This window comes from Solea solea, chromosome 6 (assembly GCF_958295425.1).
Source record: "Solea solea chromosome 6, fSolSol10.1, whole genome shotgun sequence".
Lineage (NCBI taxonomy): Eukaryota > Metazoa > Chordata > Actinopteri > Pleuronectiformes > Soleidae > Solea > Solea solea.
The window spans coordinates 10,535,091-10,552,598 of NC_081139.1; the positions used below are offsets into that span (position 1 = coordinate 10,535,091).

Consider the following 17,508-nt stretch of genomic DNA (forward strand, 5'->3'; position numbering starts at 1 on the left):
AAATATCGCGATACAGCGATTCTGCGACAATCAATATACTGCAAGGCAATCATATAGCGATACATTCAAGATTCAAGATCCTTTATTTGTCATTTCACATGGTATTTGTAAAAATACTCACATTGAAGCGAAACTATGTTTCTCGCCAGCTTCTGACAGTGCAAGATAAGACAAGACCGCGATGTCTGTGTAACCGAAGAAAACAAAACGTCTGTGAAAAGTTAAAAGTGCAGGATTTCTCTGTTTATTCACAACATGGAGAACAAAAGTGCATTAAGTCTATGTATTGAACGTGAATGGGGCATCACTTAATGCAGCTTTCTCCCGCTGTAAACTCCCTCTTCTTCAGCCAGGTAACTTCCTCCCAAAGTTCCCGTCATTTATTTGAGCAGCAAAGATGAAACTGTCACTGGGACTGTTTACTTTAGATCGCCTTCATTTATTAATTAATATATTGATATTTGCCCTGATGTAACGATGACCTTATTGCACAAGAAAGGACGACAATATATCACCACACCGATATTTTGACCCACCCCCCATTAATTGATCTGATCAAATATTGAACATCATCATCATTAAACATATAATCACCATATAATCATATGTAAACTGCTTATTATGTCCAATCATTTTGGATTTATTTTACATATAATTGTAATAAAACATGAAAAACTTCAAAAGAACGTAATTTGAGCTCTACTCCAAGTACCAAGTACAAAAAGACCATGGTACTCTTTCACCTGTAAACCCTACATCTTTTTCAACCTGTTTGAAAAACGGCGATTATCCATTTGCTAAAGGGCGTTGAGAGCAGTGACTGCTGATGAAGGACAGAGCATGACTCATTCATATTCATCTCACTCACCTCACCCCCGCCAACATTCTCTTTCTTCAAACTTCCAGTCCCAAGTATACGCTTAGTCACTGAAAATGCACTTGAGTGCTTGTGTCTTTTACATCTGTTTCTCAGCTCATGAATAAAACATCACAGGTCACTGACCTCACAGTCTGACATTGTTTTGTCAGCCGCGATTTTCTCTACAATCAAAACATTCTGGAAACTTGTGCAAACAAAGAGAGAGAAAGAAAAATGCAGGCAATCGGCATTTTCAGCGCTTAAAGCAGGGTTTGACATGAGAGGGATGTAGTGCACGTGCTCGAAAATGTCAAGGAGATGAACAGCCCTGCTCTTTCACATTTAGATATATGCGGAATTGTTACATGGGTTTCTGCACTACATTTGAGAATTTAAGCGAGAACATCTTCATGCTGAAGTATCGTCTGCCAAGCAGTGAACCAACAGTGTTTATCTGGAGCTAATGCATCGACAAAGTGAGGTAAACTTGGACACTGGCTATTCAAAACATTTAATTGTAAGCAAACTACACGTGATCCCGACACACTTATTCCACTTTATCTACCACTTACAGCAAAACAAAGTTTTATAATTTGGATTAAAGTCATTTAAATAATAAACTCCTCTCTCATTGGCAGCAGGAGTTTACCCTTCTTTATTTTAAGTCATGTTCATCGTCTCAAAAATGTGCCGTATACTCGGCACACGGGAATCACCCAACAGAAGAATGCCCCATGGAGATCAGTCACAATGCAAAAGTGGCTACTCAGTGATATGTCTTTCACTTCAGCCCCTCTGTCAGACTCAGTGCTTAGAGAAAGATTTTAGATTGGGGCTTGGACGGTGCACCGGGAGAAAGATGCAATATCAGCATCTATAATGGCAAAATTAAGAAGAAGAAGAAGAAGAAGAAGAAGAAGAAGAAGAGGAAGAAGTAGCTGCGTTCCCTCATTTGCCTCGTCAGTCAGTGCCAGAGCTGATAAAAACCTGTGTCTGCTGCAGCGTTATTTGTTCCGGCAGTGAATGGCCATTGTTTCCTTTCCCAATAAAAGCCAGATGTTAGTGAATGTTAATGGTGTAAATGGAAATGTTGCGTTTTAATGAGATTAATCGACACTGAAACTGAAATATGAATTGATTTAATTACGTGGAAATTGTTTCTGTTAGTACAAAATCACAAAAAGTGTGGTTCTAGAGCTGAGTTCTGCCCTGTGGTAAACCGAGTTTTGATTCACGCAACTGTATTTCTGTATTTCTATCTAGCTGATGATAGACTTTTACAGAAATGTCCAAACTTGAACTAAGGGCCAAGCCATACACACATGTATTGTACATCTAATGACGCAATGACTTGAACCTTTTTTTCCATCATGTTTTCGCAAATACCTGGTCCTTGGATTTCAATGTCAAGCTTTTCTTTTTAATTCTAGTCACGCTATCATTTCAACTATACCCATTCATTCCTTCATTCAAAAACAAACAAAGAAAGATAGCAGCGTGTACCTTTTTCTCCCAGGTATCTGAACGCTGCGTCGTGGCCTTGGTGCCCAAACAGATGTCCTCTTTCAACATCCCCTCATCAGCCAGCTTCCCTCGCAGCATCAGCAGATACGGTCAGTACTGTTTTAGAAACGCACATGCTTAATATTCATCCGACATAACAGCAGTGTTGCACCATCTGCTGTTGTCACTCACAAGGCCATTGTAAGAAACTAAACGTGGGGGAAAAAAACGGTCTATACCTTTATGTACGTCTGCACAAGCAGATCAAACGTGTATTATTTGAAAACATTCACTAGGTGGTGTACTGTATGTTTACAGTCTCTAAGGGTTACTGAATGATTTAGATACACTACTGACATAGTATGTCAGTACTATGAAACTCACTTCGAGCTTTCACACCGTTGTTTATATCACACAAGAAAACAAGGAGAGGAGAAAAACAAGGTTCTGGCTAGATAAGCATGCCTTTAGTGACTGCATGTCTGTGTCATTGCTATGACAACCAGAGAAATAAGGACACAATTACACATGGCCAAAGTGCCCACTTGAAGAGTACTAAGAGACAGTCCTCTGCTGACATTATTGATTATCAGATGAAAAGTGTTCTATTTAGGACATTTCAGAAGACGTATTGTCTATTCAATCTCAAAAAATTGGCCGTCTAGGTGTGGATGTGCCCTTCCGTTCCACCCCGACCAGTCCCGACAGTCCACACTCTCGTGTGCCCATGTTGACTCCAGACCTGGAGAGTGGCGTTAAGGTTTGGCACTTGGTTAAGAATCACGACCACGGGGACCAGAAAGAGGGAGAACGTGGAAGCAAAATGGTGTCCGAGATCTACCTGACCAGGCTACTATCAACAAAGGTACGCTGTGTTACATATATGTGTTCTGGGTACTTTTGGAATACACAAACAATATGTCAAAAACTTTGAGTCTAAACTCCAGATGCTGCTTTTACAGGGCACACTGCAGAAGTTTGTGGATGACTTGTTTGAGACCCTGTTCAGCACAGTGTGTCGGGGCACCGCCCTGCCCCTTGCTATCAAATACATGTTCGACTTTCTGGATGAGCAGGCGGACAGACATGGCATCCACGACATGGATGTTCGCCACACGTGGAAGAGCAACTGGTGAGAAAGATTCCTGAAGTGATATGCTGAGAAAAGAGCCTGTTTGCATTGACTTCCAATAGAGTGAAACGTTTGCTTTACTTTTGATTTGACTTGTTTTCAGTGGAACACTCACCGCTCTGCCCTCAGTTCACATAAATTCACTAATAAGACCATGGATATGCTTGGCTGCACTCTGATGTCTGTTTAGTTCTACATTTTTCAAGAAACTGTGCACCCTCCTTTTAAATCCTCATCTTGAACATTCATTTATTGATCTATGTGCCATTTTAATAAACAATATTTTATTCTTTTTATTACATTGGCAAAAATACATTTGCTGGGCTTTGTTATATCGCCTATCGTTGCATGTTGTTCAAGCTCCTCCTGTATTTAAAATGTAATCATAAATTAGACAATTCTAGCAATGCCTTAAACATTTCTTTCTGCTTTTTTTTTTATTTCTCCACCAACATGTGCAGTCTGCCGCTGCGTTTTTGGGTAAACATGATCAAGAATCCCCAGTTTGTGTTCGACATTCACAAGAACAGCATCACGGACGCGTGTCTGTCTGTGGTGGCCCAAACCTTTATGGACTCATGCTCAACATCTGAGCACCGTCTGGGAAAAGACTCTCCCTCCACCAAACTCCTCTATGCCAAGGATATACCACATTATAAAAGCTGGGTCGAGAGGTGTGTATATGTGTGTGTGTGTGTGTGTGTGTGTGTGCAGACATGTGAAGACAGAGTGTCTCTTAGGGGGAGTTAGAGAATTATCTTGGGTTTCAATTAACTTAGGATCAGGACATTCATGCATGTTGAGTTTGGCTAAAATCTGAATGATGGCTTCAATCCCCTGTTACTAGAGGTTGTCAGCTGTTGTACTGTGTTGTGTCACAGCAACATCATTTAAGATCTGTATATTGATGTAATATTTATGGATTGTGCAAACTATATGAAAATCAAATATCAAATTTGAAAAATATTACTTATTACTAAACTACTGTTTGTCTGTTCATAAATTAGTTTAAAAACCAATATTAACTTCTTCCACTTTCACTCAGGAGCAAAGACAATTGTCTGACTTATCTGACATTAATTATGACTAACTACAATGATTAGAATTTGATTTTTAGTTTTTATAAGTTTATGACATTTTATCACTGCCATGTTACTTTTCGGTCTCTCGCAGACTTGTCGTGTGGTGTACTTTGGTGCAATTGTGTTTTATTTATATAACATGTGGCCATGTGAAGGTCTTAATAAATACTGTGGTATCAGTATGTGCCTTAATCAAGAAAACAACATTGTACAGGTATGTTTTTAAAGGCACCTGGTCTGTTAGCGTTGACTAAACCAATCAGTGAAACATTTCCAAATCCAACTCTGTAATTGCAATTTGTGGTATGTATGTGGTATAGCTTTAAAAATGAATAGAGCATTGCCACATGAGGTGCCCTCAAAAATATTTGCTATGATACTGTAATGGAATAATTGTGTAACTTTACTGTATGTATTGTATTTTTTAAGGTATAGAACATAAAACAATAAGAATAGAACAAATTGCAGCTTTTGCGTTTTGCATACTGCCGTGTTTCATATGACAATTTGGATTTGGAAAAAAAAACAATGAACTGTTCACCCCGACTTCCTGCAGAAACATCTCCAATTTTTTTGTCAGCCTCTAACGTCTGATATTCTTTGACTTTTCACATCAACAGACTGAAATCAAGTGCAGAGAGAAGCTCTGCTGTGCTCGACTGTGCCCTCGACGCTCACTCTGTCTGTGTGTGTGTGTGTGTGTGTGTGTGTGTGCGTGCGTGTCCTCTCAGGTACTATGCTGACATCAACCGCCTGCCTGCCATCAGTGATCAGGATATGAATGCCTATCTGGCTGAACAGGCTCGCCTTCACTCCAGTGAGTTCAATGTGCTCAGTGCTCTCCATGAGATCTACGCTTATGTCAGCAAGTACAGCCAAGAGGTAAGGCCCCGTCAAACACACTGCATCATGGAAATGTGCTGTAGAGCGTCTTCTGCTGTGTTTAGCCCGCAAGAAATTTGCTTCTTTTTTTTTTAATACATTTTATAGCAGCTATAATCGGTTCTTTGCTGCTACGATGAATAAATGAATTGTGTGTTATGTAAATAAAGTGTCACACATAGTGATAAAGTCACCAAGAACTATTGTTCTACTGTGCAGTTCACCACAGCTCATTGCATTTTAATATCGCTCTCCTTATTGCTTTGGATTCACTCCTCGCGGCGCTATTTTTACACAGCGAATTTTACTGCTCGTACTGTATATGGTGTCATTTACAGCCACAGCAGGCAGCTGTTTTTAGGGAAAATGCCTGAGTCAAGGTCTGCCTGCACAACACCACACAGAAGCCAGACAATGTTAAAGCTAATATTTGTGTTATTAAATTCGCTTAAATTCAGATAGTGGTGGAGTAGTGTTGCTCTGTATGTGATGGTCACACAGCAAAGGCAGTAGCAAACACCTTCATCATTCATCATCATTACTCTTTTAAGTTATTCATTTACAGTAAGCGGAAGCGATTGCGACTGCATTTGGAGGCTGAAATATAAACCAATAATCCAGGTTTATATATAGGGCTGACCATGATGATTATTTTCACAGCTGATTGATTTATATAAAAAAGCCTAATGTGGCTTTATCTTATTGCTTTTAATTTCTGAATTCAAGTTAATGTGCGGCGGTGATTTTGAAACTAATCTAGGGATGACTTGTTGCCACTTTTTTATCACATGAAGGTGGTGGTGGACATTAGGGCTGCAACTAACTAACGATTATTTTCACAATCGTTTAATCTGTTGATTATTTTCTCAATTAATTGAGTACTTGTTTGGTCCGTAAAATGCCAGAAAATGTTGAAAAAGGTTGAAATGATGATATTCTTGAATGTCTTATTTTGTCCACAATCCAAAATGATTCGGTTTTAATGAGTTCTTTGTCAAATAGAGCAAAGAAAACAGAAAATATTCACGTTTAAGAAACTTAAAAATTAGAAAGCTTGTTTTAGTTATTGAAAAAACACTCGATCCGTTTAAAAATAGTTGATGATTAATATCGTAATCTATATCTATCTATATATCTTTGCAGCCCTAGTGGACATACCTCTATAAAGCATGTTGCCAAGGTTTGATGAAGCATTTACACCATTATGTAGGATTTACAGATCATATCGCATTTAATTTTTTTATTTTTACAATATATGACCAAGTGGTGGGCCACACGGTGGTGTAGTGGTTAGCACTCTCGCCTTGCAGCGAGAAGACCCGGGTTCGAGCCCCGGTTGGAACAAGGGCCTTTCTGCATGGAGTTTGCATGTTCTCCCCGTGTGTGCGTGGGTTCTCTCCGGGTACTCCGGCTTCCTCCCACAGTCCAAAAACATGCAATGTGGGGATAGGTAAATTGGACACTCCAAATTGACCATAGGAGTGAGTGTGAGAGTGAATGGTTGTTTGTCTCTATCTGTGTGTGGCCCTGCGATGGACTGGCGAACTGTCCAGGGTGTACCCTGCCTATCGCCCGATGTAGCTGAGATTGGCACAGCACCCCCCGCGACCCTCTGGTTGAGGATAAAGCGGTAGATGATGACTGACTGATGATGATGACCAAGTGGTTTTGGCCAACATTGCACTGATTGCACTGAGTATTGTATCCGCTTATCTGTAAATGAAAACTTTATCTAATGAGGTAAAAATGTGTAGCAGCACATGCAGTCACAATCAAAATAGAAAACAGCAGTAGAAGCCGTTGGTTTATGTAGGGCTGCTGTGCGTTTGTTTGATTTACAGTCTGTGTGTGCACACTCTGACCAATAACACGCATCATGCTCTTATCCCCGCGTGTGTTTGTTTAGATCACTGAGGCACTGGAGCAAGATGAACAGGCCCAGAAGCAAAAGTTGGCATATAAAGTGGAGCAGATCATCGCAGTCATGTCTACCGAGAGCTGAGAACAGACACACACACACACACACTATAAACCCTTTCACCAAAACGGGCACTCATGCACATACAATCACTCATAAACAGAAATACTGATGTACACATTAAGGACCTTCTGCATAACCAAACAACGCATACACAAAGAAAGACATACAGTGCAAACGCACACCTGCAAATGTACATACACAAGCCATAGCCCACATCAAAGAGCAGATTGTCCCAAAGCATGACTTTTACATCAGTGTCATTGGCAAACATCCAGCTTCTACAACGCTCATATGAAGAGGGGGAGAAAGAGGATTTGAGCCATCGTGGTCGCTGAATTTGCTGCCAATTGTTTTCCGCTGGGTAATGTTTTTTTGTTTTTTTTTTCTTTGTAGTTGGTGCTTACACTAAATGTCATAAAACAGCACTTAATAAAGAACAACTCAACTTAAAAAGTCACTGGAGGAGCTCAACAAAGGCGGGAACCAATTTATAGACAGAACATGTGGTGGGAGTAAGTACTTTTTATATGTCAAAGATGACGGACTACATATCAGAGGCTTGAAGTGAGCCACTGGGAGCCGAAATGTTAATTTTTTTATTGTTAAGTCTTTTCCTATTGCCTTTTAAAGGCTTTAAAAAAAAGAAGAGATATAGCTACAGACTCACTGCTTTAAGTTATTTTTGTTTAAAGCTAGGATTGGTACAATACCAGACTACACTTTTGAAAAAAAAAAAAACTTGAAACCAATGTATTCCATCACCTCCTGTCTGCTATCTGATCAAATCTCTGTTCCCAAAGCACTGGAAGTTGTAAGCTGTAAATTGTGGCTGTGTTTTTTTTTTTTTTTTTTCGTCATTTTCTTCGCTAACTTCTGACTATCATCGCTCCAGCTTAATGTGAAGACTCTGGTCAGATGCAGAGAGAACACAGTAAAGGACAGGTACACCAGCTAATCATTCCAGCCAGTCTGAAAGAAACGACAGGTTGTGTTTATCGGAGTGGCGACAGGGCTACAGACACCAGCTTTTACTTTCATTAAGAGACAGCTTTATTTCGTGATAGGCATCAGTACATGGAGAGGATTTAAACACTAAAGATGAAAAGTGTCTTGGAAACAAATGACCAATCCTAGTTTTTTTTGTTTGTTTGTTTTTTTCCATCGTCATTTACAAGGTGAGGCTTTAATACTCCAAAACCAAAAAGGTACTGATTTGAAACTGAAGTATAGTATGTAGATATATTTCCTGTTCCACTCCCTGGCTTAATTGTGCCAAATATATCCCATGTTTCATTAATGTTGAACACTCGTGTAGAAGCTATTAATAGAATATTTCATTGTGCGGAAAAGATTCCATTTAAGATAGGGAATTTTGTTAAGTGATGATGAAGAGACCACTAATTCAGCCATTCAAAGATAAGTGGAGGCCCAATTGATCTGTGGCAGGAAGCATGATTAATGACGCTACAAGCCCGATCGAGGACGAGATTAGCCGAACCCTTGCCAGTGGCACCGCTACCCCATCCTCCACAATTCAACAGTCATTGTTTACATCGAGCATTATACTTGAAATGCACCGAGTGTACGAGATATTAAGAATATTCCACACAGATGAAGTTAGGAGAGAGCTTAGATGCCTTATTGACTGTCCTCACTAAATCTGGAAATGAACCCTGGAGATCTTGAGATGTATTCTTTATAGTCTGTACACAGAGCGCACGTGTGATTCATGATATGTGTTTGGGTCAGCAGTCGGTCCCTGTAAAGTTTATTCATTAAATGTCTGTTTGCGTCATAGTGCTGTTTTTGCCTATGTTCATGCTCCAGTAAATAACTCACACGTTTTCCTTTTGCATTAAGTGTATATTTGACCTCACTGCCTGTTGTCTCCTCGCTGCTGTATTTATATATAGTGCCATATCTAAACTCTAAAGTAGTTACCATTTCAAAATGTCTGTCCAAAGCATCACGATCTTTCAGGGTTTTGGCTTCAAATGTTTCATATTAATCTAAAGGAACAAGATAAAACAACGAACGCATTTCCCTGTTAAGTGCTGAAAACAACGGAGAGAGCTCATCTGTTTCATGTGTAGTTCAATTATGCTAATTTATAAATGTGTCGTGCAATAAACCGTCAGGCATTTAAACTGTAATGTTTTTTTAAATGATATATTGTATAAATACTGTACATAGAAAACAATTACTATTTTGCAAGCAAAAAACTTCACTTTGTACTGTTGTAATACATTAAATGCGCAGCTGATGAAAATTGATTTTTGACTGGTTTCTGTTTCGGGTGATGAAACAACAATGAACCTGGTTTTTTTTCTGTATTTTAAGACGAGCCGAATTCTAAAGTGAAACTCTGGTGTGCGGCTGCAAGGATTAACCAATGTGTAACTGGTTATTAAACGGATCATCAACTCTTCTGGTAACTGATTAATCGTTTGAGCATATTTAATTAAGGTCTATGAAGAATAGAACAAGACACTTTGACATTTTTCACCCTTAATGGACCAAACAACTCATCAGAAAAGATCCAACGCATTAATCAATCATGAAAATAATCATTAGTCGCAGCCTACTCTGCAGAATGCGTTTTGAATTTAAACATTTTATTTGACCGTGTTATACATCTGTTTGTCAAAAGAGTAACTATATGACTGATTAAATGTGCAGTTCCTGTTTTGTATTTCGCAGGCACAAAGCTGCGGCCTTTAAAGGTGAGGTGATTCTGGAGCTAATGTCTACCCACATGTAACTGGGTAATCTATTGTAATTATGTTAGTGAACCACTTGCATAGTAATTTAATTGTTAAGCGTTTCATGGGAAGACTCTAAAAGCAAGATGTCAGACATGAAATCCCAGGGGCACGTCCATTGTTCCAATTTTGTACTTAGAAAGGAGTAGAGGATTCTTTGCCCCATGCACAAATCATGTTAGCCCTGCACTAACAAACAAAACTGTTCCAGGGTACGACCAGAAAGAAATGTATTGTCTAATCATTCAGTGACAATCAATCATATGGTTACATCGCTGAAACACTGATATACATTTTATACATGTAATGTTTTTACCCATTAAAAAATAAAGTAAGGTAGTGCACCTTATATATAAATACAGTATATAGATACTGCAGTTTGCACATGAATCAGTTATTCCAGTAACTTATAATCTTTTCCCAATCAACAAATATAAATACAAAGAATTGAATATAAATGTATACTCTACTTTTTTAATTCACTAATGTCTTGACTAATCTTGTGTGCAAAAATGAATCATTATGATCCATTGCAATATGCAATATTATTAACCACTGCTTGTGTTAAAGGTGCAAATGAGCATCTCCAGTGTTATGTATATTCTAAACAGTTTTAAGCAGTGCCAATGCCCTCTTCAAAAGGTGTTACAAGAGATATTGAACCATCAGCTCATTAATTCTTTAGGTTTAGTGAAGTGAAAGAATGGAATAATTACACACAAGCTATGCAGGAAGAGAGATTATATATCCTTATATATTACATATATATATACATTATATATCCTGAATGTGTGTGTAAAATATAGTTTTCACTTTGTCAATGAGCCCTACTATGTATTCCTTGCTGCTTATCTCAGGAAAATACCAAGGCACAGCCTACAATCAATAAATAAACACCTTGTCAACGGTTGAGAAATGTCCTCAAGAAAACAAGTGCATTTGAATTGTATTAAATACACAATACTGTACAACCTGAGCAACGCGTTCAGAGAGAAGCGCCTGCTCTGCTGTCACTGTGACAGCATTTGGAATGGCATGTGAGCAGCATGCAGGAGCTCCAGAGCACTTGCCATAAGGAGCAAGAATATATAATTCATGTTTACCCCTCGGGGCTGTGGGCAAGCAGAGCAGGAGGGAGACGGGGAGGAGAAAATCGAGGGCTGCATGAGCATCCAGGCCTCTCAACGCATACCTGTCAGATCCAGGTGTGGGTGTCATTAGCGCATATGGGTCCTCTGTACACCTGCCGTGCTATAACCCTCCGTCTTTCCTCACCTTTCTCTTTACTCGTCAGAGTTAGAGTCCCCCCCCCCCAAAATAAAAACCGAGGGATCCATTCTTGATAGACTATGAAGTTGGATGGCACCAGACAGGTTTATGACTCCACTACAGCCATTAGAAACTCATTATTCTTCTATCAGTCCCAGACAGTTATCAAAATAATTAATCTTGCTCTGTACCATCGCTGATGTGACAACATTTTATACTGCACGTGCCAGAGAGTAAAATAACACAGGCAATGCTGAAAAGAAGAAATCACTGGGTGAATACTGCCAGGAATAAGTGCTGTTCAGAATATTTGATTCAGGGGAAAATGGCAGTTACACACCGACTGCAGACCTTGAAGAATTATTCAAACTGGAGCTCCAACTGTGGAATGATGGACAAATGGGGAAAGGCCTGAGACTTCCTATGTAGGCTACCCTGAACAAACCAAGAGAGACTGTAGTCCACGGCGAAAGCTCTGCTTCACTGTGCATCAGCACACAGCACGCGGAGTCAGTCATTAACCAATGTTTGATATCATATTTTTGTCATATCGTCGCATGGCTTTAATCCAAAATATTCAAGAACTATTGAGTAAAAGCTCTATATTGTGTGAATCCTTTGGCAATTTCTTCAGTAAAGGTTGTATTGGCATTACTGATCAATCCATTTTCAGGATAATGTAAATCAAATGATCTGAGAGAGAAAGAGAATGACACTTTTACGTTTCACTTCTGCTTTCTCTTATCCTTCTGGAAATCTGGCCCATGATGGGAGACAATCACAGGGCAGATTAGAGAGAGCATGGTCGCTACTATTGACTGCTCCACTTAAAACTATACATGTCCTTTATGGGGCAAGGACAACACTCCAGCAACAACTACCTACGCTGCAAAGAGGCAATTAAATGTGTGTCAATATAGTCAGAGTGTTTCAGCCTCGAGTCATCTGTTGTGTATAAAAGGAGTACAACTGTTGGAGCTTATGTGTTTAAAGGAGCTCAGTACAGACAGTTGTGAGCCCAAAACATTAGTATTTTAATGTGCCGCAGATGAAACTCCAACAGCCAACTATTTTTCTACTGATCCATTCAAGTACAGCTTTAAGTTTGCTAATGTTTATTCATCTTTGTTCATTTAATCTTCTCTTTACCTAAGCTAATAATGCACTTACAATTAGAATAATTTGTTGCATCTACAAAACGTTAACCCATGGATTTAATAACCGGCTGAGCTTCGTATCTCTCTAATGACTTCCGATAGATACAAAGAAGTCCGTCTCTTGATAAACTTTGTTCTGAGTCATCCTCCCACTCTGCATCACTGTTGGTATGACGCTTGCAGGCTGGTGTCCTTTGTGCTGCTCACGCTCCCTTTTTTCTTTTTCAAAATCATTTCATTATTATTTGTCCGGTACATAATTAAATATCTCTCTGGCAAATGTGCAAAAGCCGACAGATTCTTTTCTGAAGGCTGAAGTCACACTAAACTGAAAACAGTAGCGCACGTTTTAGGAATCAAAGTACAAATGACCTGCTGTCCTGTTTCATTTGTTTGACAGAGGGTTTGCCAACACCTGATTCCACTAAGCTTTTGTTGATCATCACCACAAGAAACAATAGAAAACGCTCATCAGTGTTAATGTTTTCATAGGCTATGAATGTTTCAACTGGAAGGTTGACTTGATGAGCCGATGAGTCCTTGGGCAAGACACTTACTGTACGTTGCTCCCGGTTATGAAAGAAGTGTAATAGACAAATGCGCCGTATGAATGGGTGAATAGCAATAACTGTAGTGTAAAGCAGCTTTGAGTGGTCATCAAGATCAGAAAACTCATCCATCCATCATCTATCCTCCTCATGCTGATCCCAGCTGACAGGGTGAAAGGTGGGGTACACCCTGGACAGGTCGCCAGTCGGTCACAGAGCCAACATATAGAGACAAACAGCAATACAACACATAAACAATATATTACAATAATATAAAATGTACCCATATATCTGACGAGAGCTTATACACATGAGAGGTGTTGGCTAATGTCAGTAAATGTTTACAGCTGTATTGTGAGTTGTTTTGCATGTTAACTGCACACAGAAAACAGTTCTTTCTTTGGCAGGACCTTTTTATATAACTCCACAGATGGTTTTCCTTATGGGTTATGGTTCTTTTTAAGTGGCAGGAAAAACCCAGCAACCACTGTCAGTGTCCATCGATACAAATGTGTCACACTTGGATTTTTTTTTTTACTCTCTCCGAAGCGCAGTCACCCACCGCCACACCATCAAGCATCACATTCTTTTAAGCACTGCTGGAAATGCAGCTTTGAGGTCTGCAAGCATCACTCTCCTGTCGCTATAATTTAATTCATACTGCATTATCACAGAGCGCACAATAAAACAGGCACTGGTGTTTGTTCTCGCCAAGGACAAACGACAGCTGTCCGAGTGAAGAAAGAGTAATACCTCATGTACGGAACGAATATTAAATGGACACAGCTGAGCACCTTGTTTCAGGAGTTACGGAATGAGTTATTCCATGATGGCATTTTACGTCATCCATTTGCAGTAGTAATCTCCCTTTTTGCCTACTAGACATTACATAGGCACTTACATATTAGGCTTTACAGTTACAACTGCCTTAATTGCTCATTAATTTAAAAACTGCCATCATTAAATGCACACAGGTGGAACATTTTAGTTCAGTTCAACCAAAATGTACAGTATGCAGCAATAAATGACATTTTTCATGATCTACTGAAGCAGCTCTGGACTGAATACCAATGTAGTAGTGCCATCTTCTGGCCAAAGTTATTACAACAGCACATTTAAACTGGCTGACAGAGACAGAAAGACAATTCTTCAAACACAAATTTACTGTTTGCACCAGTGTGATCGCAAACTTGTACTATAGAGACAGAGATCATGTTAGAATCTGTGATGTAAGAAGAGGACAAAGGGTATCTGTTTCACGGCTGCTGCCTCAGGGTGTTCCCTCTCTCTCTGTCCGTGTGTGTAAAACTTCTCCATGGCATGACTATATCCTAACACCATGAAGAGAGGACCCACACATGGACGTCCCTGATGCCACACATTCAGTCTATGGAAGAAGGGACCTCATCAATCCAGCCCGGTTTTTTTTTTTTCTACATTTGCCCTTACTCCTTCCCGCCTTACATCTCAGACCCTGCTGCTTGGCCCAGCTCACAGAGAGGCAACGGTCAACGGTCAACATTTGCTGCAGTTTGAAATTAAATCCCCTCCCACCGTTTCTCCTCCCCCTACTCTCACACCTACCTTGAAAGTCCCTCCCTTTCTGCTTCTCTTGCACTCGTGAATCAAGACATGCTCTCTCTTACGCTGGCCATCTGTAAACTCTGTGGGATTTATTACGATTCCCATTTTCAAAGCTCCATAAAATGTGCAATGTGTCTGTGTCTCTCTAAATTAAAGTCTGTAGTTCAACAACAACCTAAAGAAATGTCCTTGCCACTGATTTAACTGATTTAAATTGTTAACTATGAATGTAGTATATCACAGAAACTCTCTTCCCACAAATGGACTGTCACATTAGGAGAGTCACTGCTCAGTACTCTTCATTCTGCTGTTACAAATAATCCTTGAAAGTAAAATCTTGTTTTCAGGCAGAATAAATATTGCTTACACTGCTGCTACCACAATTATATTTTGAAGATTTACATTTTAAATAAAGCCTTAGAGGCAAAACTCCATAATTTAATGTGTGGAAATTTAGCATAGGAGAAGCATAAATCTTCTCCTTGCACGTTAGAAGCAAGTAAAGTTGTGTTAGAAACCTCATCTGTTTCAAGAATATCATCCATGACATGTTCTGCTAATAAGCTTTAGTTTCTTAAGGGGAACTGCACTTGAAAGTAAACAGCAATTCAACAGCTGAACTTCAGTGATCATATTAACAGTTTAGACTTTTATTACCACAAAGTAAGACTTTGGATTGGATAAAACCCAAGAGACCTTTTTTCTAAAGCGCCTACAAGACATTTGCCATTAGATTCAAGGAAGACCGTGGGAAACACCTTCATAGTAAACGTTTCACTAGCTATAGACCACAACATTATTTTTAGGTCCTGGTTCATATCAAGTATGTCAATCGAGTTTAGTCTGCTGGTCATTTTAAAATCTCATATTATGGTTTTTGAGGATTTTAAATCATGTCCCAATAATGTAATTTGTAACCTTCTAACTATTGAGTTTGAGACATAACAATGGCTATGCAATATGTACGTATGCATGTACGCAAGTGTTCAGCGTTGCTGCTTTAGCTCTTACAACATATGTATCAAATATTTAATCAATGTGTATTTTTCATATGTAAGACAAGAGGCATATAAAACATCTGTCAAAAACATTTTCATCAAGAAAAATGATGTGAGCTCAGTCAAAGTTCCTAGTAATGGTCTCTGACATATAAATGACCAGACTTCTCATCTAAACCGGTTTGACTCGTAATGCATGGTCATTTAAAAACAGTTCAGTTTTTGTGTTGAGATCAGAATGAATCATGTGCATGAGTAAAGGTAAAGGTTTGGTGCTTTAACTGCATTTACAACAGACTCATTTTCATACATGAACTCCAGGTAAGGCCCAGACATTTGAGTCTGCAAGCAGGAAACAGGACATTCACCCATTCACTCGCTATGGATCCTCCTGTTGTGTTCTCCCAGGAGCTCATTCAGACAATAACCAGAGATTATACTGTGGAGTTGGCAGCAGAATATCCACAGAATCTCTGGAGTCCATTGCACATCTGAGAGCAGCTTTATTGCGTGTAAGACAGAGAAAAAAACAAAAAAGGAGACTAAAGAGAAGTGAGGAAGAGGATGCTGGCATGCACTTAAAATGGCATACTCACAAAATGTTTGGCAGCAGTTCAGGGTTTTTTTGTGGTGTATGGGAGTAAAGGGCAGGGGACTCCTCGTGGGCAGAACAAAAGAACAAATCCTCTGTCGGGATGATTTCTTATATTCTACTCAAACAACTGATCGGAATTTTAACAGAGAATTTCACACACATGCACCAAAGTGCAAATGCACGGAACAAAGAGGTGCAACCATCACATCTGGCTAAAATACACGTGCAAGTTAAAACACCCCGCTGAGAAATAATCCGACAGCAGCACATGTATGGTAACCGTAATGTACTGTTTCTGAAGTAACACTGCAGAGATGCTGTGTTTTTAAAATGCCTTACATTGCAACAGATGTGCAAAACAGTCAATATACTGTAAACAAATTAAGCCGGGAAGGAAGGAAGGAAGACGGGCTCTAAATCACAGGACGCCAGTGGTAGAAATGTTAAGCAGACTTTGTTAGGTCTTCAGAAATATGCACTCGCAGTCAGTATTGGTTTCCGACTCTGTGACTCTGACAAGCTACTTTACCAGACACTCTCTAAAGCTTCTACTCAGGATTTTTAAACCTGGGTCAATGCACTAAAAGAGGCCAATTAACTACATTCCCATTGCAAGTGTTCTGCGCTATGGTGTTTCTTTCCACCCCTGAGTCACCAATGTGTGAATTGTCATGGGTGTGCCAGAAACAAAGAGTTGGGCCGAGAAGCCAAGAAAAGAACAACAACAACTTAAACCAGAAGTGGCACAACCTTTATTGTGCTTTTGAGATAAAAAAAAAGAAAAAGAAATGTCATCCTGTCACGTACATCCCGTTTATGTTTCCTAAAAGATCAACAATCAACAACACCATGGGCTTCACTGATAATGTTATGGCGGTCACTATTATGCAACTTCTACTTCGGTCTCTCTTTAAATCAGTTAATTTGATTATAATTAAAAAGTTCTTTTGACCAGTATGTTGCAAAGAGGGTGTCAGATAAAACTACTAGAATTTGACACTGCCAATTTATAATCTCAAAATCAGGTTACAGAATTTATGATTGAATTCAGCATATCTGCTGTGATTTGTTATGTGTTGTGCAACACCCAAGTGCTCTTCCCCCTCTGTACTGACCACTAAACTATAGATCCTTATAATGCCCCCGGCGTTCTGTT

At 39.4% G+C, this 17,508-nt stretch overlaps 1 protein-coding gene across 1 annotated transcript in view; it reads left to right on the forward strand.

Moving 5' to 3' along the window:
- The window catches only part of LOC131460858 (plexin-A2-like), a 72,430-nt gene extending 62,718 nt beyond the window's left edge, over nucleotides 1–9,712 (forward strand). The window contains exons 27-32 of the mRNA XM_058631714.1: nucleotides 2,376–2,472; nucleotides 3,028–3,227; nucleotides 3,325–3,494; nucleotides 3,956–4,168; nucleotides 5,308–5,458; nucleotides 7,365–9,712. Coding sequence (XP_058487697.1) covers nucleotides 2,376–2,472; nucleotides 3,028–3,227; nucleotides 3,325–3,494; nucleotides 3,956–4,168; nucleotides 5,308–5,458; nucleotides 7,365–7,460 — 927 coding nt within the window. The 3' untranslated portion in view covers nucleotides 7,461–9,712. The remainder of the gene's footprint in view (nucleotides 1–2,375; nucleotides 2,473–3,027; nucleotides 3,228–3,324; nucleotides 3,495–3,955; nucleotides 4,169–5,307; nucleotides 5,459–7,364) is intronic.
- Nucleotides 9,713–17,508: the final 7,796 nt, after the last annotated feature.